At 38.2% G+C, this 23,097-nt stretch overlaps 1 protein-coding gene across 1 annotated transcript in view; it reads right to left on the bottom strand.

The window, feature by feature from the left end:
• HECW2 (HECT, C2 and WW domain containing E3 ubiquitin protein ligase 2) overlaps window positions 1-23,097 on the bottom strand; it is a 143,413-nt gene that overhangs the window by 8,840 nt on the left and 111,476 nt on the right. The window contains exons 16-27 of the mRNA XM_054277876.1: window positions 22,226-22,328; window positions 21,078-21,174; window positions 17,525-17,608; window positions 15,665-15,774; window positions 12,107-12,227; window positions 9,979-10,092; window positions 6,237-6,389; window positions 4,111-4,209; window positions 2,862-2,991; window positions 2,133-2,279; window positions 1,622-1,736; window positions 764-849 (exon numbers count right to left, since the gene is read on the bottom strand). Of these exons, the coding sequence (XP_054133851.1) occupies window positions 764-849; window positions 1,622-1,736; window positions 2,133-2,279; window positions 2,862-2,991; window positions 4,111-4,209; window positions 6,237-6,389; window positions 9,979-10,092; window positions 12,107-12,227; window positions 15,665-15,774; window positions 17,525-17,608; window positions 21,078-21,174; window positions 22,226-22,328 (1,359 nt within the window). The remainder of the gene's footprint in view (window positions 1-763; window positions 850-1,621; window positions 1,737-2,132; window positions 2,280-2,861; window positions 2,992-4,110; window positions 4,210-6,236; window positions 6,390-9,978; window positions 10,093-12,106; window positions 12,228-15,664; window positions 15,775-17,524; window positions 17,609-21,077; window positions 21,175-22,225; window positions 22,329-23,097) is intronic.

Below are 23,097 nucleotides of genomic sequence, written 5' to 3' on the forward strand. Positions count from 1 at the left end.
TGACAGGGACGTAGAAGCAGACATTTCTGTCTCTCCATCAAATGAGATGTTCCACACCGCCTTTTTACAGGCTCTTTAAAAATACTTAAACAGATTCAAAAAAGAAAATTCTTCATAATTCAGTGATCAGATAAAAATACTGAATTGTTAAAACCAGCAGATTTCATATTAGATCAATAACGTGCTATGTTTTGCAGTGGAAGTTTGTCTGTTTCTTTACAGACAGGATGGATGTAGCCTGAAATTAAAAAATTTAACTCAATAGTAAACCCACATGTATAAATATTCTTTTCTTGAGGTATTTTGTCCTTCAGCAGCAGGGTGAACTGGAACCTGTAGGTTTAGTGAAAATGAAATTGGACCAACTTAAAGACTTGCATCATTATTTTCTAATTTGAAGCCTTGAACTTCCATCTAAGCTTTCTCTGTCCTAAGCTGTGTAAATACTATTAACATTTCTACCTAGTGACATAACCAGTTACACAGTTTTCCTTTTCTGTCTTTAGGAGTCTTAATGTACTTTTAATCAAACAATAGTAAAGGATTATTGACATCAGCCATTGAATCTTAAATGTAATTCTAAACTTAGAAATCTATAAAAATACCTGTGAGCTTCTGTCACTTGAAATTATTACATTTAACCTCTGACTCAGGGTATTCCCCCTAGTAAACATCACCATAATTTCTGGGTATCCTAAACCAGGATGGGGCTATTTTAGCATCAAATTTTAATTATTTTTACACAGATCAGCTGATTTCTTACCTGTAAAAGTCTTAGACGTTGTTCATTGTTGAACCTTTCCACAGCAGCCCAGAACCACCGAATTACAATGTGATTGTCATGATAACCTGTTAAAAGAACAAGAGCCTTTACACTTTCAGGTGCTATGAAAGTGGTTGAGGGAATAGTTAGTAAGCTTTTCCTGGTTTGGCCCGAGTCACAATAATGCCATATTCTTTATCCGATTGCATCAAATGGCAGAAGGTGAGAGAGAAATACTCCTAAAATGCTTAGAAATCCTGAAGGCAGAGAATGAATGTACTATGACAAAAAGAATTGATATTCCTTGTGCAACCCTTTCTTCCATTAATCAGTCACTAACAGGAACGCCAGTTCTTGAAATATTCCAGTACTGTGCTATTTATCTATCCAAAGCTACAAATGATGCTGCAACCATCTCTCTCACAGCTCCTAAATCATCTGTTGTTCTCAAATTATTTCAACTACCAGCCTGCAGCCACTGTGATTGCTTCTAATTTCCTGTCAACTTTGAGTGTGTAAAAAAAAAAAAAAGAAGAATATCCAACTAAGAATGGCTACCATTTCCATTTCTCTCCCAGGTCTGGGAGGTACCTCCCAGTGTGCAGCTGAACATGGCACTTTCTGTGGAGAAGAGTGTCCTGTTGTGCTGTCTCAGCAAGGACTGCCACGAAAGAGCTGCAAGGAGATGCCAGAAAGCAAACTGAAATGGAAAAATTACCTTCTCCCAACACCAACTTAACCAAAGAAGCTCAAAAGTTACTATAAATGTATCTCATGGGATGGTTCTTTATTGTCTTGAAAACTAGGTAGATCCAGAGCCCTCAACACGCTTACTGAACAAGTCAAAATTCAAGTTACCTCCTCTGTACTCTGTATTATTTCTCCAATCACTCAAGTCAATTTCTGCTGTTCCAGCTATAACCAGTTCCAGTTCTCTGGCATCAAATACAGACACCAGTCTTGCATCAACCACCTGTGAAAAGAAATAAAATGCATAGCAGCATTTCTTCATGTACTGATTCGTGCCTCCCCACAAAATCTGCCACTAAGGTATTTACCAGGTATCATTTCAGGTAATTCACAGGTTCTTCTTTTTAAATAAACAAGTCTCAGAGACCCAGTGCAGAAACAGAGCAAGGATTCAATGCTAATCATAGAGGGATTGAGAGTATTGTCCACTGCAAAGTAGACACAGAACCATAGTCTTTATATAAATAACTAAAAAAAATTTTTTTACACTGCCTTCCCCTTCCAGTATCTACAAGAGTACTTCTGATTATATTTGGGACCCTGTATTTTGGAAATGTATATAAGGAGAAAAATATTTTGGATGGAGGAAGAAAGTAAATTTAATCTTAGAGCTTTTTACCTCATAGAAGCCACGAACTAGACTTTCTGTTTGTTGTACAACTCCTCTCTCAATTCTCCATTTCACCATTCTCTCTATGTATTCTTTCTTGTTCTTTTCAGTGACTGGGATATTGGCACCTCCTGGTTTTAGTTCCCGTTCTGTGATCTTAGGACAAAAAATGACCAAGTGACAACACAGTTATTATAAAGACTAAAAATGAATTGTAATAATTTAAATTTTTAAGCTGAAGTAATTCCTCAAAATCACTAACCAAGCCTGACTAGCAAACTGGAATATATGATGTAAGAGAACATACAAAAAATCTTTAAAAAAATATTTTAAATTCCATTTAGTCTGAGGAACCTTCATAATTAGATTTAAGAATAAGTTCAGAAGAAGAAACAATCTTTATAGTGACTTTTGAAGTTTTCTGAATAATACCTTAACAAAGGTGTTGTAATACCTTTGAATGGCAACTTTGCTGCAATTAATACCAGGTAAACTACCTCTAGCAAAGCAACCCTAAAGTCTGATATTTCGGATACTCTCCAGAAAATCTCCTTAACCAGAAGAACGTGTTTGACCTGTTACAAATATTAATTCCTCCCCAGATTTCAACATTGATTTCACCAGCAGGAATTTTTTAAATACAAGTTGAAGGCAGCATGGAGAGACACTCGTTCTTCTGTCCAAATAAATGTTTATCTAGCAGGAGAATGCACAAAGGAAATGAAGAAACTTGCACACCTGCCCAAAAACTTCTTCATTTACAGTAAATGTGAGATCTAGGATATCGTGTATATCATTGTCTTTCATCCATTGCAAACTCTGGTGAAACTCTTCATCCAGATATTCCAGGTCACTCAGGTCACAGAGTCTGACAGAAGAAAGAAGAAAACACACAAATACAGATGATGGCAGCAGCCTGTGCTCAGTAACTAAACTCAGACAAAACAGACTGTGAATGGGAGCCAAGAGAAACATTAATAAAGAGGACAACTTCAAATCTCTGTTTATTTGCCTGGTAACAGCAGTTACTGTAGAACACAAAATAACTCTGTAAATATACAAAACTCCAGAATTTAATTTGAAGACATTTCTTCTTAATGGCGAGTCTGCCCCATGTTTCCTGAGAAGCACATTTAGGAATTATGAAAATACACAGATTGAAGAGACAAAGAATTCAAATAGTAAAAGCAAGCAGTGTCCTTTTTGTTTATGTAGCTACACTGCCTCATCTCCATCATTTGTTGAACTGCTTAGATTTCCAGCTTACCACATACTTACCATATTTCCCCATAGCTCATTCTTCTGCTAGCATTTAGGTGTTTTAAAAATGTATGTGCTGTAGGAATGTATTAATTACTCCCCACTACTAGAACATGCAATGTTTTATAGGAAAAAATATGCTTCCAGACTTCTCAAAACCAGCTTTCAAATAAAAAATAAAGCACCTTAAGCTCATTAGGTCTTATGTTCCAGACATGCTGAGCAAGCACAGCTCTCATTGTTTCAGCCAGAACAGAAGCAGTAGTTCTGGAAACTACGTCTGAAGTCTATCAAAGTACAGCTCCTCAAAATGGAGATTGCCAACAATCAGTCTAATCTGAGAATGCATGGTGCAGTCTAAGTTATGAAGTGATTCATATCCTATCCTGTGAGTCACTGCGTGACAAAAGAATAAGAACTCTATTAATATCTGGAATAAGCCCACGGCACTGCATTGTACCTCTTCAAGTCTAAGATTTTGTGGAAGAAAGCTGGTAACAGGGCTAAAACAAAACACGAAGTTCTCATACAGATCAAAAACAACATTCTGAGGTAGTAGAAACAAGGAAATTTTTCAAAAATCTCATGGATCGAAATCAGTTTACTAAATTATAAATAATAGCCTGTCTCCTTTGTCAATACAGCATCATAAATAATCCATACACAAAATGGCATCTTTGATGGGGAAGGAACCAAACAAAAGAGGAGACAGAACAATTCTACTCACATTCGGAGGAGAGCTTTATAAAAGGGTCTTGTAAAAAAAGCATCCAGCAAATACTGATGTATCAGAGCAAGACCAAGAATTCGACCACTAAACCTGAACCTGGAAGAGAAAGAGTTACAGTCATGATACTGAATCTTTGTGGTTGGTACACTGCTCTGTCATCAAAACTTGAATGTATTTCCAAACAGCATTATTAAATCAGACAGCTATGTCTAAATTGTGGTATTTTTGTTTATTTCTTGGGTTTCTTTAACATTCTCAGTAAGGCACAGGGAAAAAAATAATAAAAAAAGCAAGATTGCAGGGTGTGGAAAATCCCTCAGATACCTAAGTTACAACTGCTCAAAAATGTCAAATCCATATTTAACCCAATCAGCCCCTGCCAGAGCAGCCACTTTATACATGCATTATCTCCCAAAATGATAGCCGCTGTCTATTTTTATTTCACACCCCTACAGGATTAACTTGTTTTCATGTTATAGAGAGGCCAAAGGTTTTGCTACTCTTTCCCTAGCTGACAGCTCATGCTGCCTGTCTTTCCTACTTACAGGAGCTCCTTGCTCCCTCTTCTGACTGTGCTTAAGGAGTTCTCTGTATATTTTCACACACAGTGCCAGAAAGCTTTTTTATGTATAGCAGTGCTCTCCAGCCCTATGTCAACAGGATCTAAATCTCCTTCTCTCACCTCTTTCTTCCCTTATTGTCTTTATTTTGTTGGGTGTGTAAGGAGGAAGTTTGCCAGCGTTGAGAACAAATGGCAGCAACCTTGAAATAGGAGGGTCTTTGCAAATATTCCCATGAGAATCAAGATTCATTGTGAAAGCTCTTCCACAATTCTAGAACTAGATTAAAGCCTTGTGTTTGTTTTCAAAGTAAATGTTTCTTGAACTTTCTGTTTATGCATCCTTAACAACATTTTTATTGGAAAAAATTAGGGCTTTATGATACCTGCTTGTACAATGTTTGTAAGATGAGGATGTGACATGCAGAGCCTTCCCCTTCCCATGCATAAACTGCTTGTCACAGCTGCATTTTCTGAATTCCCCCTGGGGCTGTACAAAACCAGCACTCTCTGAAAGAGATAGGGGTCATGCCTCCTTCATTCCCCAGTTCTCTGGCCCAGCACTGCAGAAGCCAGGGATGAATAAAAAACATTGGCAGAAGCTGCACAGCACATAAGGGTTTTCTTTCACCTCTACACCAGGCTGGTCTGCCTTTCCAACAGAGACTTGAAGTACTGGAGTTCAACAGGCAGGTTGCTTCCACTAACTGAACTACCACCCAGGTAATTTTCATTTGTAAAATCAGTAATGAGATTCCCCTCAGATACTCATTCTTCATAACTGGCCTTCAAAAAATAAGAACTCAGTGCATATCTGTCCTACAGAGATGAGCAGTTGTCATTCCACTATTAATGTAATCCAACTACTTACACAGCAGAATTCTCTGTTAATAGTCACAGCACAGCTTTACAGATTTATGGTGATGCCATGGCTTAAATCAACTGAGGGTGATTTAAACTGGCTTATAATTGTTAAAATAGGATTATGCAAAAATCCTCGATAACTATTTCAGAAGCAGAGGTAAACGTACAGACTGTTTCAAAGCTGTGTGATCAGCAGCCTCCTCCCTACCCCCAATTAAGATATCACCACAGATTTCCTTCCAATATGTATGCTGGGGGTTTTCCACTGAGGTAATCTCTGTACTCTTTAGGAAGATTCAAACAAATTACATATAGTAATACATGCCTGAAACCTCCCTTCATCTCCTTAGCTGACAGAAAGTCAACATGTTGCTATTTTTTCTTGTTTTTTCTAATACACAAGAGGTTAATATTGCTTTCATGAAATGACTACTAATGTACTAGAAATGCGGGGAGTTGTGTTGTGAGACAATCCCATGATACATGTCCAAATCATAATTTTGCTGACCTTGTGAGAAATAAGATCATTTAAAAACCACAAGAGAAACCAAAATCAGGGAAGTCTAAAGAAATGCAATTATTTTGCTGCTGGTTACAAAGATCAGATTCTGTGTTACATGTCTGAGCAGATTTGAGCAGTTGTTCTACAAGTGGGAATAACAGAAAATGTATGTGAAAAACAAAAGAAAAGAATTCTTACCACTCATGGTGATTGTCTACAAATGCAGACATGGGACTTATTTGTACTGTGTAGGTATCGTTGGCTGAATATTCAAACAAACCATAATATGGATTGAAGAGCTCCCTGGACACCAGGAAAAAAAACTCTCTTGATGGCCCACTGTAGTCCAACCTTTAAAGAGAAACCTGACATTACTATCAAGTAAGAACCTTTTTTTTAATCTACATTCCTTACACTATATTTTGATTAAAATTTCGTAAGATTTTAACCAAAACCCTTATCCATGCAGATTGCCTAATGCCAAAGTATGTGGAACTCTCAAGGGACTATTCTAAAATGGAATGGCTTGGAGGATTGGAATGAAGTTCTCCATGTGGGCTGCACTCAGAAAAAAATCTTTGGCTCCAGCTGCAGTGGCCTCTGCCACAGGAATATAACCAAATAATTGGGGGTGGCCAGGGTGGGGAGGAGGAAAATCATGAAAAGAGCCAAAATGAGACTTATCTGCATCTGACAAATTAACAATGAAAATAAACAATGGTCATATTTTGTCTTTGCAGACTGCAGCCATAGGACAATTGGAGGGATAATATTTGTGTTCTCCCTAGCAATATAATCTGAGATTACTTCAGTGATTTATGTTTCTTGGTCTAAATTTTCTTGTCTGTCTTCCAAACTTGAGTGCATTTAAATGTCTTTTGGAGAGTGCACTTCCTTTGTTGGTTTTTTTATTTATCGTTTTCTACTTTTTTCCCCTATTTGAAGATTCCAGTACTAATGAATCTAAATAACCCCTTCTTCCTGAATGATAAACAAACTCATTGCTGACAATGCACTGAGACTGAATTGTGACATTACTCTGCAGGTCACCAGTGAAATGAGTTAGGTATGATATTAATGCTCTATTAGAGCTGGAAAACAGAAAATTAGGAGTTTTCCAGTGGGGAGCAGAGAATATTATAATCCTAACAAAAAGAAAGATACATTTTTTATAGATAAAAGATTTAATATTTGACTCAAGTACTAAGACAATGCACAGACAGAAGTACCACAGAGAAGGTCAGCTTTCACAAAAAATTCAGTCTACTACAAATGTTTTGGCTCACAGACTTTTACTGAAGACAACCACAAATGAGTTGTTTTTGAGGATGAAGTTGTCAGGAAAGTAAAGGCTAGGTGCTGTTATCAAGCTGAGGACAAACCCTCTTCCCTCAGCTGAATAAAAACATTTTCCTGTCAGTCACTTGGAAGCATTTCACTTCTGTTAAGCTTCAGCTGTGAAGTACTGAAACAGATCCTTACCCTGGCAAGAAGGGGTAGATTCCATCAACAAATTAGAGAGGAAAAAATCAAAAATGGTTTGACACCATGGACAACTGTTGGATCTCAATCTTGTCACAAATACCAGGATCAAGTAAAGGGTTGTCTGCAAGACTCTTGCAAACTTCTGGGATAATCAGACACACTAAGAAATCCTGAGATAGAAAGGAAACTGTGTGCTTGACTATCAGGCACTTCATACAGCTCCCTCTGTATGCAGTTACTGTGAGTCATGTTAAATAAATCAATCATGAGAGTCCTGCACTGCCAGTCAGATTTATCCCACAATTAAAGGCTTGGCACAAGGGTGAGAAAACTTCATACGAGAGGTATGCAACCACACAACAGCTGCAACTGTGGGGCATTTGGATATTCAGGAGAGTAATATGTTGTTGGCAACATGACTCATGTCTCCTAGGAACCACCATTAATATTTCAGATTTACCACACTTAAATGCAAAGCAGCTTCTCCTAGCAGTTCAAAGAACTCAGGAAAAACAAGGAACCATATTTTTTCTATATAATTTTTTGTAATTTATTACCGAAATGAATGAGTGTATAAAAGCCATTAAATGAGCATCACAATTGGTAAGTATAGAAACTGAAGATTTGAGGAAGATACACATTATGAGACTTATGACAGAAATCACTTGAACAGCAACAACCATGTCTGAGTTGCCCCACTCACTATTTTATATATTAATAAATCAAGAGTTACTAAAACATTGTATTATGTAATTATTTCCTTACCCATTACTTTATGACTTACATCTCTTTACCAAGAGCAAAAGAAATGCAAAAGTAAACTCCTACTTATACTGTTAAAAAAGGAGGAGCAAATAGGAAACAATTAACTTTCAGTATTCCTCCTCTCCTCCACCCTGACCTGTCTTTCTTCACCTGGCCAAATGAGGAGTTGGATGTGATACATATCCTTGCACCATCTCTGATGAAACAATACTGTTTGCACACATCCTTTCTTCATTAAAAATACATATGTGCAAATAAAGGACTGATGTCATTTTAATTTGTCTTTGCTCCTAATGAACTGATTCTTTTCCATTAAGGCTAGAGTCTCATGTAAAGCTGGATACAATGGGGACAGGAGGCGTCACCCCCATTTCCAGGTCACTCCTCATTCTGCTGAGTGGTGAAATGCAAAATTCTGACATCTGATGAAAGGAAATGGTGTATCTGGATCAATCTCTATCTCATGTATGATTTAAAGAATTTCCCTTTCATTTTTAAATCTGATTTGAGGCTGTAGCTGTGAAAGTAAAGGCTGGTAGGGGCTGAGAAAGCAGGCCTTGCTCCTGCATCCCCACCCTCCTTTGTCAATACAGCATAATCTCATTGTGCACCAGCCTTGCCATTCCAGTTCTGAGTTTTTCCTCAGACAGCATGGTGGTATTATTTATATGAACAAGTCCACACTTGACTCTCAGCTGTTAACATTATTTTAAGACTTCAGTGGATCTTTATTAACACCAAGTGCTCCAGGGTGAATTTTAAACAAACAGTAGGATTTAGAGGTTTTCAAAGACATATTAATTTTATCTAATCTTGTAGGAGATGTTTCTATTACAACTTTGCATTTTAAAGACTCACACATTGCATGGCAATAGCCCACACTACAGCATTCCAAGCGCTGTGCTGCAGTTGTCTGAATATCATGGAATAAAAGTTTGAATATTTATAAACATATTCATGAACCATTTCAACAACAGACAAGTGGGCTTTAAGGCCTGCCAAAGGGGGCACAAATCAAGAGACAAAAGCAGCAAATAGTACACTGTTTCAGTTTAACTTGCAAAGGAAATCTAACCACATGTTGCTCTGCAAAACACATCTCACAACCTGTAACACACCAGACTTTGATTAGACACAGACTGAGCATTCTCTGAATGTGACTTTGAAGCGTGGGGAATATTTGGGGTTTTTTAACAACTGGCAACAGCCCAGTTGCTTTTACTTGTGATCTAGGCCCTGGCTTGAAGAGGCAGTGAGCACCTTCTGTAGTACTGAGGGCTTTCTGCTCCCAGTGTCTCAGACAGGGCTAAATCAAGGACTGAGCCCATAGCCTACTCTGAAAGCACACACCCTCTAAGCCCTGGAGACACAACAGCACTGAGAGAAAAGAAATATGAATAACACAAGAAAGCTGTTTGGTTTTTAATTTGCTTTCCCAGCAACATTCTGAAAATTGCACCAACTACTGGGAAAATTCACATAACCATTCACATTACTTCTGCAAAGGCAGGATATGTTACATTGCAAAATGCTTAAGAAGCCATCTTGAACAGCTGTATGTTCTAGGCTTGTGTATGTGGCATTTCCTGACCACAGCTGTTCCTCTTTTCTCTCTAGAGAACAATCTGGTGAGAGAGGAGCTGCAAGACACTGTGTTCTCAGACCACAAATACTTCCCTGTTTTACTCACCCTTCTTCCCCAACAAACGTGACATAGAGTTTATTTCTCTGCAGGTCTTTTCTTGAGTAGCCCATGATCTGGTTAAAGGCATCTTCTAACAAGTGATCTCTCCTGATGATTAATCTGAAGGGCAAAAGTATTTTGAAACAGCAATTTGTGAACATAAACCACATCTGGAAACATCTATTTACACAGCAGGATAATAACCCGGGTGATTTCAGAGATACCCGTTTCTGCTGGATAATTTTATTCAGATCAGGAAGCTCCTGTTCTCCTCCAATGCTCTCCCTTATGTTTCAATAAAATGTCCCTTGTACACTGTACATTGTACAAAGAAGAGTAGTTTTGTTTTGTCTACCTTGGTCCTTCCTTAAAGTCTTAAGCAGAAAGGTCCTAAAGCTGGCATTTTCATTAAGTCTGAAATCCTTTTGTAAAGCTGGGCCCCTAAGTGAGTTTAACTGTGAGCAAGAGTCTCATCTTTTCTGTAAAAATCAGCCTCTTAACACAGAAAAAGATAAAACCATGGAAAATCACAGTATGGCAAACCCAGAAACACCAGAAACACACATCTCTACATTATCCTTGAGTGTGTGATGGTACAAAAAGTCCAGAAGGAATGGCAATTATTTGTACAAAACCCCACTTAAGCATCACATGCAAAAACGCAATGTACCTTCTGAAAGAAAAATTGTGAAAATGAGGAAGTGTCATAAAGATCTAAAATAAGAATTGAAAGAATCCTCCTTACTTAAACATTTTATCCTCTGCCAAAAAAAAAAGTGTTTAATTAGTTTCCTGAGACTTCACTTGCTCTATATTCAAACACTGCCTTCTGTGCGTGCCCATCCGCCAGCAGCTGCAGGAAGGCAGCTGAACCCACCCCAGCTCCTGCAAGGCCCCTGTGGCCTTGCAGAGCTCAGTGACTGCACTGAGCCATCCTGCCAAGGACATGCAAGGGGAGAGCCTGGAGCTGAGCAGGCACCTGGGCAAAGAGGGGACCCAGGCAGCAGCAGAGCTGTGCTGGGCCCTGCTTTGAACAGGTCAGTGCTGTTGCCTGGGAAAGCAACCCAGAGAAAACTTCCATTCACACGTCAAACTACAGCTTAAAAATCTACAGTGCGATGGCAAATAGGTCAGGGGAAAAAAGGGTGTAGGAAATGGAACAGATTATTACAAGGAGCAAATGCTCCCCGCCAGTTGTTTGCCCAAGCATTCAGGACAAAGCTTTCATAGATAAGGCTTTAATTGTTTATGATTTCATTACATTCTAGGCAGACATTGCTCAACCTTTGCCTCTTAAGGCCTAAACAACAGCATTTTAATCTCATTTCATTTTTGCAAAACTTGTAACAAGCTCACATGAATGAAGTCTGAGCTTTGCACAGATTTCTGCAAAATAAGAGAAGTGACTGGCTGAAGGAAATATAAAAAAAAATAGAAAACCCCTTTTTTATAATAGGGGAAATGATTAAATCATGTTCTAGTGCCTCATGGCTATGAGTTTGATAACTGGCACAAGACTTGGTATTTACAAAATTTTGAAAGTATCTTGTGAGAACAATTCTTATATATAACAGCACATAATCACATGATTAGCTAATAAATGAAGAAGGGAAGACCTCACTCCAAGTACTCTACCATTCAGAGTTCTAAAATAAAAATATTAGCAGTTTTTTAAGGCAATCTTTAGAGTTTAGTGACATTTAATATTTGAATCCTCTTTACTAAAGAGGATTGTGGTATCAGAACAGGCAATGATGTACAAAAGATATGTCTCTCTAATTTTTTTTTAGTGGAAAAAGATATGGGAAAATATAACTGTTTAAATCATAATGGAAGAATTCAGATGCCTCCTGTTCTGCAGGCCTCTTCCCAGAGCTCTTTTTGGCACCATATTGGTAATATTGTCTGTACAAAAACATAGTTGGAGGAAGCACAGAGGTGCTCAGAACTTGCTGTACCCTCTGCTATGAATCACATGCTGGCATTAAGTCTTTTATTACAGGTTTTCTATTCCCAGAAATGCCTGGGTAACTGTAACATCTGCATTCCTTCTAATGGGAAGAAGCTTGCAGATGTGCGAGGCAAGGCAAGCTGCCTGAAAAGAAATCCAGTTTCACGAGATGCTTCAACCTACTTCAATTTCCCTGGGCCTTGTCCATATCCTTTAGTCTCCAACTTCCTGTAGAAGTTCCTCAGCTTGGCTTCAAAGTCTCTTTTGTATGGAGCTGGAGCTCGGGCGTTGGCACGCTGAGTACCTGCAGGGAGCAACAGGCACAGAATGAGCTGTGTGACACCAACTGATGGATGTCCCATCTGCTCCTGGAAAGACTCCTTCATAGCAAGAGATATGCATGGTATGGGTTTGGTTTAGTCACCTCCATAAAGAGTAAAAGCTGCATATCCACAAAGCTGCTCTGCATCCAAGACTTTTTGGTTGCTCACTTCCAATAGTATCATCTTTCAAAAGTAAATCTTAAAAGAGCAAATCCAGGTCAATGCAAAAGATGGATTTTAAAAACAACACAAGCAACTAGAAAGATTTTACTTTTTGTTTTTCAAGTACACTTTATGTCTCACCTTTATAATAGTTCATACAATAAATGTTCTGTTCTGGTTTTAATATTATCAGGAAAACAACAACTCAGAAATGAAGCAAAAATAGGCTGAAATCTGCATGATGACTACACCAAGAGGAAGAAGGAAAATATTTGGAAATTCCTTTGCGGAAGTTTTTCCCTGGGGAAGTAACAAGGAAGAAAAATATAGGAAGAATGGAAAGACTACCAAATTTAATTTTGTGGAACTTCTAATCTGTGGCTGCAGAAACATACATGATGGTCATGTAAGTGAATTTAATTTTGAAAAACTGGTTTTGAGGGTCAATTTCTTAAAAGCAAGAAAAGGTGAGATCTTCACACACACAAAAATAAAAGCATACCCTACAACTGCATGGACAGTGTATACAAATCAGGTGTTTAGTCTCTATTCTGAAAATGGCCATCATTAGGACTTCCACTGCCTCCCTGGATAAATGACTTCCACTGCTTTGATTGTGAGGCAGGGTGCCAAGGAGGCAGTTAAACTCCTTCTCTGCATGGCTGTGTAGACATCCTACAAAAAATCTGGATGATGTTTAAAATTTTTCATGCCCTAAAATACACATAAGTTGCCAACTACTTCTCTGGAACTAGTGGTCACCAGTAAAGCACCGAAAGCACAAATTAACAGCTTAGCAGCACTTTTCTGCAGAGTTCTGTCTTTTACCTCAGTTCCTCATGCAAGTTTGCTTGTGGCTCCCTGCATGGAGCTAAGCCAATACAGAAACATTGAATGCTACTGTGGGGAAGGCATGGGAACGTAAGGTTTCAGGTAAAACAAGAGAGGAGGTGCATCCGTTCAGCCTCTGTGGGCAGAGAAGGGGAAGGAGAGCAGCCACAAAGCCCATGCGTCTGACGGAAACGGCGACAGCACATCCTGCGGAAGTGGGGGCTGGAAGGAGCTGCAGAGTCTATCTCTGCACAGATCAGCGACAGCCAGTGAGCTCACTAACAACGCTGAATGCCATTTAACAGGTCTTTAAAAGACCTGTCCGACCAGAAACACACTTGGCACTTGTTCCAGGCTTCAAGTGAAGTGTGGGAGGATAGTAAATATCATGGAATCTGCAGGGCTCCAAAAGGAACATGAAGGATCTCTCCGAAAACACAGATCATGGTCATTGATTCTTCTACAGTGGTTTTCCTCTTTTACTCAGAGCACCAAGAGCTTCTAAAGGTACACTGAGCTGAAATCTCCTGAAAACGTACAGAAACAGTAAACAAGCCTTTTAACTATTGGCCTTTTCCCTCTCTTGTTTGTTTTGCTTTGGGTCAAACTATGTACAAAAATGCAGTCACTAGAAAAGGCAACAAAAATATACTTTAATGTTAACCCCTCAAGGAAGCTAGATTTTTTTGAAGGGTACCACAAAACATGAATCTGATAACACATTATTCATGGTTCAGAGATCAGCATCATAATATTCTGTCAGCACATGACAAGTTCCTCACTGCAAATCAGATGCATATGCCAAGAAATTCCTGGGCAATTATAGTGATTACTTCCGCCTTGGGAACAAAAGATGTTAATGGAAGAGCTAAAACCACCAGTGATGTGATAATCATACTTGATTTTCAAAGAGCTTACATTCTGAAGCAGATATAAAGAGTAGCTTCATGACTATTCATCTTTTCCAAAACAGAAAGTACAAGTGATTGTGACTGATCTGAACAATGGATCCTTAACACCCCACCTCGTGCAGTGCAGCACAGCCAGCTTAGCTGATGAGAAAAAACAGAGCCTCCATAGAAACATGGGCTATTTACAATTTCTCATCAAAAAAGTCATTTGTACACCAACACAAACATGCATGCTTGCAGACTGACAGGGAGATTCAATGGTCTCTCTATATTTTTCTATGAGCCAGAAGAGAGATTACAATTTTAGGGAGAACGAGACTAAACCCATCACTGTTCCTTCTCTACTGTCTGCTGCTACTGTGAGTAAATGAGAATATCACATGTAAAAGACTGAGCGTATTTTGAAATTACTTTGTTGGAATGAAACTATGCCCAGCATGCTTTGGTGCACATACCAGTGATTAAGAAATCTTAACTCTGGAAGCCAAAACTGGTTTTATTTGTAAAAGACTGCCAGGTTTGCAGTTGGAAGTAAGATGCATACATGCAGATCATTCCCTTCTTGTCAATACAGGGAAACAGTTATATCTAAACCATATACATACTGAAAGTATTAATAAATGTGAATACTGTATTTCACTGCTTCACAGAAAGCCAAAGATCATTAAAGTCTTCAGATAGTTTCTTCAGAGAGATCTTACAGAGGTCCTTTGTCCAACAGCAGGAAAAGCTACCACATGTTTATGAATGCATTTAATTTGATTCCATGAAAAGGCAAAGCTTTTTGTTACTGAGGACTGGGAAATGTCCATGAAAATCACAGTTCTTTTTCTGATAAAAACTTCTTGTTGTCTGTAACTATCTAGAGTTGCTTACACTCTAAATGTTCTCTATGTATCTATACTTTTGTTATCAAATTTGTAGAAATCCCCTTAAGTCACTTCTGATTTATCTGTTATCGTGAGGAAACTAAGCATAGCAACATCTATCAATATGGCTTTCAAATGGAACTTGTCAGACTTGCAATAATTTAGTTCTAATCTGCAACTCAGAATCTGAAATATCAGTCTCCTTCCATTCTGACGTGAATATTCAGACAGCTGCAGTACGCTATGTTTTGAAATTGTGGTAAAGTACAACAAGCTGGCTTTTATATATAAAATTGTCCCTCATTGCCCCACAGCCCCATTACATTGCCATTTTAATGTACAGCTATTAGATCCATGCTTTAAATCTCCAGGCATCAGGATGCTGGCATGAGCAGTCACTTAGTTGTTTCACACCAGCGAGAAACAAGTCTGCATGTTTTTTTACAAGTCAGAACAAAATCACAACCCCTCAAGTTGCATACACCCAGCAAAACATCTTGTGAGCCAAGGCAAAGGTTCAAGTCTGACAGTCAAACGCAATTGGACTTGTCGACTTTGCTCAAAAATAGTTCTAGATCTTTGTCTTATCAAGGATGAGAAGTGGTTTCATGGAGGCCCTGCAGAAGCTTTGCCTGAGCAATGTACCTGGAGAGTTCTGAGGTGAAGACACCGGCGAGCCTCGCGGGGACTGGCAATAGCTGGGATGAAGTAAGGCATGTGGCGGCACATATGACATTATCTCCTCCTCGAACAAGCTGGCAAAAAGAAGCAAAGAAGAAAGAACATATTTATTTGAATAAATGGCAGGTTTCACTTTCTAGGGATAAATCCCTAGTTATTAACCTGCTTTCTTTGATAGTCACCTATTTTCACTGTGCACACTTTAAGTGCTACAAAGTATTTTATTGCCAATTCCTCAAGCAGATTTGGAAAGTACTGGAAAGTACTTTGGGTATTTGCTCTCAAGGTTAAAATGTAGTTAATCAGCCTTGAAAATTCATGGGCCCCCTCTTTTTTTTTGTGTTTTTTTTTTTTTTTAATGTTCTCATTACAAAGGGGTCAATAACCTTACTCAGAAACATTCTAAGCCTCCAGGATTAAGAAACACATCTGAATTTGTTAAGTGTATTGACTGCTACGCTTGTTAGCATAACATTTCATGTTTAATAACAGCCCTATTAAACATTTTATGTTTAATAACAGAACCAGGAATCACATCTAGCATGTTCAAGTTCAGTTACTTCATGCTTCATCTATTATTCATACACAACTTTTTAAGTGAAAAAACCCAAACATTTTGCAGCCTAATCACTGCTTCTCTGTGTGTGTATGCATGCATATATATATATATTAAAATTTCAGTCTTTTCTCAAATTAGACAAGGAAATCCAAAAAGGGACGGAATATCTAATGTCAGAATGGATCTGGTATCAAAAGGTATTTTGAATGTGAAACATGACACAAATAAACTGTTGCAATAGTACATAAAAATCACTTTCAAAAACTGAGCTATAGAAAGAACTGTAAACCAGTCTTATACTATCCAATGCAATGAAAACAATGTTCAAATAAAAGATGTTTTTCACTAAGTCTGCTCACCAAACAAATATCTAGAGTTTTAACGTGGACTTTTTTGAAACTGGTCCTTTCTGACAGTTCTTTTTGCAGTCATGGCCATGAGATGTTTTCCTCCAAGTTACACATCTTAAAAAGTTTTTTAAGAAACAATATTTACATTTCAAAAAGGCCCAGGAATGATTTAAAATAAGATTTTTTTAATAGCTATAATGACTAGGAGATTCAGGGACCAGAAAGGATTATCATTATGCAACCTGGCCTCAAAATACAACTGCTAATGTCAATTTTATTTCACTAGATTCCATTTTAAAGGTACCCATGAACTTCTTGATGCATTTTTACAGTGGATCAGAGCACAGTATCAAGATAAAATGGTTTAATTTTAGCAAAAAAATCTGCCTGATTTTTCAAGTTAATAGCTTAAATGAAAAGTAGTAAAGAATCAGCTTCCCATTTTCTGAAGTCTAAGAATATTGCCTTTACTAAAGGGGACAATGCTTGGCAGCACAGTGAAGAGGCAAGAGAGATATTAAGTAATAAAAAGATCTCTCAAGTATGTGCCTTTACAAACAGGCACTTCCCAAAGCACAGAAATAAACAGATACAGTCTAAAAGTAGCACAAGGCTCATTGTTGAATAAAGGTCTGAGCTGTACCACCTTTCTAAGCATCAGGGCTGGATGCAACAGGACAATTACAGGTGGTCTGGGCAAACCCATATGAATCACAAGTAGCTGAACAACTGCCATCTAGAACTGAACATGATGAAAATAAAACCTGAGCCTTGGGCTGTAGCTCTCCCAGCTGCAACTCCAGGGAGGGAAAGGGAAGCAACTGGGTGACACCATCAGCCCACATTGCTCCCTGAAAGCTCCTGAGCGGCTGCCACAGGGTGTTCCACATGTGCATGGGCAGCAGCAGTGCCTACCTGAGTAACATGACAAGGTCTGCATCACTGGATAAACGCACCAGCCCAGGTGTTCCCTCTGTCCGGATGAACTGGATCTTCTCCCTGTGTGCGCAAAAAAAGGCTTTCAAAATACCTTTTGCAAATAAGGCATCAATGTGTACCACAGCAACGAGTACAGAGTATACCAGAAACCTCTGGGTTATGGTTTTCCCTACATTTTTTCCCTGCCACACCAAGCCCATGTGAGCAGTAAAATACCACAACCAAAAAGCTAATTCGATCTGAGGAAAGATGTTCCCATTGCCCTCATCTCTTGAATGCTCATGTGCTCATGCTCTTGGAGGGTAGTCACCCAAAGTGTAAAAAAAACTAAAAACCAATTCCTCAAACTCACACTCAAGTCCATGTCTCTGAATTCAAAGTAGGAGGCTGAACTCTTTAAAGAGTTCACTGTCTCTTCTGAATCTCTGTACAAATGCAAGCCATACATTACAATGCATACTTGTGATTTTAAAGCCAGTGTTTTCATACCACACTGCATTTAAGATGTCTTCCAGTAAAAAAACCTGCAGTATTTCTCCCCTGTATTTCATCTGAGCACATACCCTTTCTCCTAGACCCATTTTGGTGACTGTGGAATCTATGCATCCTAAATTCTGAGCATGGTAACACACATAATTTTAGGATCTACACTGAATATAATTCCTTGAATTCTTATTACTTTTCTCTGCAGAGTCTTTCCCTGCATTCTGGAATATAAGTACATCCTTCATGTTTTTTCTTTATTGGTATGAGAAATAAATTCTAATTTGGCTTTACACTTCTGGAGGAAAAGAAAACAAGAATCAAACCCACGTAGTAAAACCTAAACCTAGTCCCAGTTTGAAAGGAGAAAACCCCCAAACAAACAGAAAAGACCTCTGTGTAAGAACAGCAGCATTAGCTCAGCTCACAAATCTGTCTACACCATGTCCTATTACCAACACTGACAAGAAGATCAAAAACACTCCATGCAATTGGCAGGGACATCTGGACACTTCTAAAGCCCACTTCACTTTACATTGGTGCCCAAATGGAAAGGCTGGAGGAAATAAATGGTGGATTATAAAATATATCTCAGTGTTCGGTTGGCAGCAACACCAGAAACCAGAAGGACATTTTCTGGGTTAACTAATATATGCAGCCCTCCAAATGATTGCAATGCCTGACTTCTGGGGGTTACCAGTTACAGTTGTGATTTCAGTGATTTTTTTTAAATATATATGCCTTTTACCTTCCATTAAGATATAAATTATATTTAATGTATAACAGGTGCCTTTGCCTGAAGCTCTTTACATTATTTAGCAGCCTCTCAGATTTATTTGCAGTAGCTTGGAAGAAGATTTAATCTTGGCAACATGCCTAACAAAGATATGGGAAGTATAATGTTCTCACTCCACCATGAGACCTCTGAACAGCAATTTTCTACATGTAGTATACTTTCATTTTATATTTTAATAGACTCTCAACTTCTTATCTCTTCTTTCTCTAAGGTAATGAGAAATTATTTTAGACAGAAAATGTCAGAGATCTTTTCAAATTATCTATGTCCTTTTCCACTGGCCAAATACTGATTTTCCTCCTCACCTATGTAATAATTGCAATAATATTAATAATAGGAATATTCAATATAATTATAATTTCATTTCAACTGCACCAAGGTCCTCAGAGGAAGAGATAACTGGCAGTTGTACTAATCACTATTAAAAAAAAAATTACACAAAGAATTTATACTGAAGGATTTTAGTTAGGCCTTAATTTTTCAAGTGTTACAGCAATGTCCATGGAGTTGCTTAGTCTCACGGTTGCTCTGTGTCAAATAGACATGGATTCCAATAATTTGCTAAGTCAGGGACTTAAAAAGACTAACTGGGAAAAATAAAACTGGGATCTTTATAAAAATTTAAATCTTACTGAAGCATCAGTTCTAGCAGGATATAGGAGAAGCATAATGGAAAATAATTTACATTAATCAAATTACTAACTTCAAATACTAAAATTAGAATGGAACCATTCAGCTTAAGAGAATGGCTTTTCTGACCAATCCCATTCAATGTTAAAAAAAATTATGTTCATTAAAATCTTCAATCATTCTGCTGAGGAAAGTCAGTTAAGGCATATATCTTCAGTCTCCTTCCAAAGTAAATGTACAGAAGGACATATAATCTCAATCAAATTAGGAGGTACAGAAAATCCTCTGATATTTCATTTCTAATCTGAAACCCAACTTTTCTTGAGAAATCAAGTTTGTGAGAAATCATGAATCTGTAATTAGGAAGCAAGGTTCTTCTAGAAGCAGAATCGGGGAATACCAACAAGCCTTGTGAGCAATTTGAACTTTAATTTGTTAAAAAAACCCACAACACACATGAAGAAAATTACAGCGATTGCTATCAGACTGCAGGAAATCAAGCACCCTGGGAAAAAGAATATGAAGCAATGAAACTACAAGCAACCAGAAATTGTTTGTATGCTACTTCCCAGCAGATTTCAAACCAAGCCTGGTGGGAAAACCTTGCCTGCAGTGATATGGGTACAAGTGTTTTGACATGCTGAGAACTGCAGATTTCTGCAGTATTTTCTAGAGAGCTTGTATTCTGCTAGTGTGTTGTTTCAGGTTTGGCAGCTAGGATTTCTTTAGAAGGTTAACCACGTCTTCAACACATCACAAAACTTGTTATGCTACACATGGGGAAACTGCAAAATAGGGCACCTTGTTGAATTTTGGGAACTTGTAGGACACAGAAGAAAAGGGATCAGTAAGTAACACAGAACAGAAGAAAAATGAATACCAGTGCTGGCTGCCATGCCAGCCAGTGTGGGTAGAACTCTGGAACACAGCACTGCACAGGAGAGACACTGCCAACAATCAAACCAAGTTTTTAAATGTAGTGTCCAAGGAAGAACAGATAGATTCATTTCAGTTCTGGCCAATACTATCCAGGTTGCTGGTGTTTCCATTTCCAAGTCCAAAGATATGAGGGAGTTACAACAACCACACAACAAAGATCATCCTTCCTCAGATCTTGTTGCACTGTGCAAAAATCTATAGATGTACCATTTTGTAAATTTTGGAGAGACATAAAAAATTCTGATTGAGGTAAGATTATCTCCAGATGTCATGAGGCCAGGACAGCCTTTCTGTAAATGTGCTTTGCAAAGATAAGGACAAATCCAAATGCCATTCTGCCTCATGCTCCCAGCTGAATGAATGGGCACATTTGCAGTACCATCCAGCTGTCTTGGCACATTAAGAAGACATCAGCAAATCTCTTATGCCAGTTGTTCCAAACATTTTCTTGTAGGTATCTTTATCTGATAATTAAACATTACCTCTGTTCTCTCCAACCTTGTCACAATAGGCTGTTACACAGAAATACAATGAAAAACTATTTCCCACAGCTTTATAAATATGTTTGAAGTCATCAGAGGTCTACATTCTGTTATGTTTCACTGTTAATTAATGAAAGGAGCTAACTGTAATTAGCATTTTTACTGAAATGGGAATAGCAAACTTCCCTAATTTTCTTACCTGAGTGAATGATTCCTGGTAAGATCTGGCTGGCGCTCCTGGAGAATTTCAAAGATATTGGGCTGCCGCAGAAATGCAACTATCTTGTCATTGTAAGCTGAAAACATTCACAAAAATATCATGCTGAAACAAGGAGATCCCAAAACAAAGGATGACATTCCTTTTGAGTCTCCAACAATAATGACACACTTCACCTTCACAGTTTTAAGTTTAGAAGTATTGGGTTGATACTTCTGTATCAACCCAATACTGTAAGGCTACCAATTCTATTGTCTTTTAAGGAACACATTTCTTATGATTATGAACCAAATCTCATTGTGACATATCCTTTCCAAACAGAATAACATAACAGAATTATGCTAACAGCTATAATTCTGTTAGCAATTTCTATTATATTTCAGCACTCACACTCTTAGCTAAGGTCAAACCAGAAGAGTTATTGTTAGTATAAAATTGCAGGGACCTTGGTTTTCACTGCATCTATTCTCAAACATTAAGCAGCCATTGGAAACACCCCTATCAAATCCTCATTAATGGCTGAACCAGTGAAGCATGCACACCATGTCCATGGCAAGGGGGAGGATTTAAATGGGCAGAGGTTTTCAAGTAAACATGCCACAGTACAAAGAGCCAGTTAGAGTTAATCAGATTAATTTATCTTGATTTAGCACAATGTGACAGCTGTTAGATTTAACAAGCTACATTCTGTACGTGGTGGCACAGAAGTCAGTAACTCTGTGTGTTTGTAACTGAGAACAGAAGTTAAGCTAATGGCTAATTCCAAGCTGATTAACACTTCCTGTAATTTTGCCAAAATAGATGCTCACAAGTTGTGGAAAAAAAAAAAAGTTAAAAATCTCTGGGAATACATGGAGTCCAATTGGATCCAATCTGACTCCCTGGCTTCAGTTCATCCTTTGAGCACACAGAGTATGTGAGCCAGGAAGGTAAAATACATCACTTATTTAGTTCAGCACACTTCCAGCTCTGAAAGTTCCAAGTGAACAGTAAGGAAATGAAAATGGACAGAAGGATCATAACAAATGGCAACTTCCAGCCATCCCAAATAAATGGAAACCCCTGCAGTGCACACTGGCATGGCCCCTGAGTGATGGAGAACTCTGAGCAGAGGCTGGATGCTGACATACCCACTGGAACCACATCCTGGTACTGAGCTCTGCTGACTGTGTTAAATGTGCTGGATGGTCTTGGCAAAACAGGGGGTCCTGAATGGCGGGAGTCCTCTCCGACCTGAAAACGTGCAAGCAACCACAGTGAGTGTCTCTGTGCCAGCACAAGCACTCAGGTACAGAAAAGTGAGAATTTATATGGCTTAGAACCAAGCACATGCATCAAGGCTTTGCTTGATCCCCAGTAACCACTGCAGCAGGAAGCAGCTGTGCTGCTAGCACAGGTACTAGCAAAACATTATTTAGCATACTGAACCCATAAATAGAAAGAATCAAAACTAATGCAAAATTTACTGTATTTTTAAACAGTCCCATTCTGAAAAGCGACCCAAAAAAAACAACAACTGGGATACCTTTTTGGATTTTGTAATTTAATTTTGTCTTTTGTAATTAATGGACATCTTTATCTACATGAAACATTCTGGAAACCAAATTCTGCTCCTTCATTAGCACCACTATTACCTCTGTGCATGAATGCAGTTTCCCTAATTTGAAGTGGAAAGAAGTTTGTGGCTGAAGCCTCAAAGGAGAATAAAGAAGTGAGTTCACATTCAGGTACGGCAAACAAGTCCAAAATTGTTAAAAACATGGCTCCTAGAGTAATTCAGAAACACTGATATGCTTTTCTTGTATTCCCCTTCTGGACTTAAAAAAATTGCATGTGAAGAATTTGTAGGGTAGAACCACAATATAAAATTGTTCTTAGAGGCCTTTGTCATGTTAGGGCAACTGCTGTGGTTAACTGCATCATGAGGTTTCAGATATTTCTCAGTATTCAGTATTTTATCTCTATAAAACATTTGGTCAACCTCTTTTTCATGCTGCTGGAC

This window comes from Melozone crissalis, unplaced genomic scaffold, assembly GCF_028551555.1.
Source record: "Melozone crissalis strain CALT ecotype California unplaced genomic scaffold, PUWL_Pcris_2 ptg000023l_1, whole genome shotgun sequence".
NCBI lineage: Eukaryota > Metazoa > Chordata > Aves > Passeriformes > Passerellidae > Melozone > Melozone crissalis.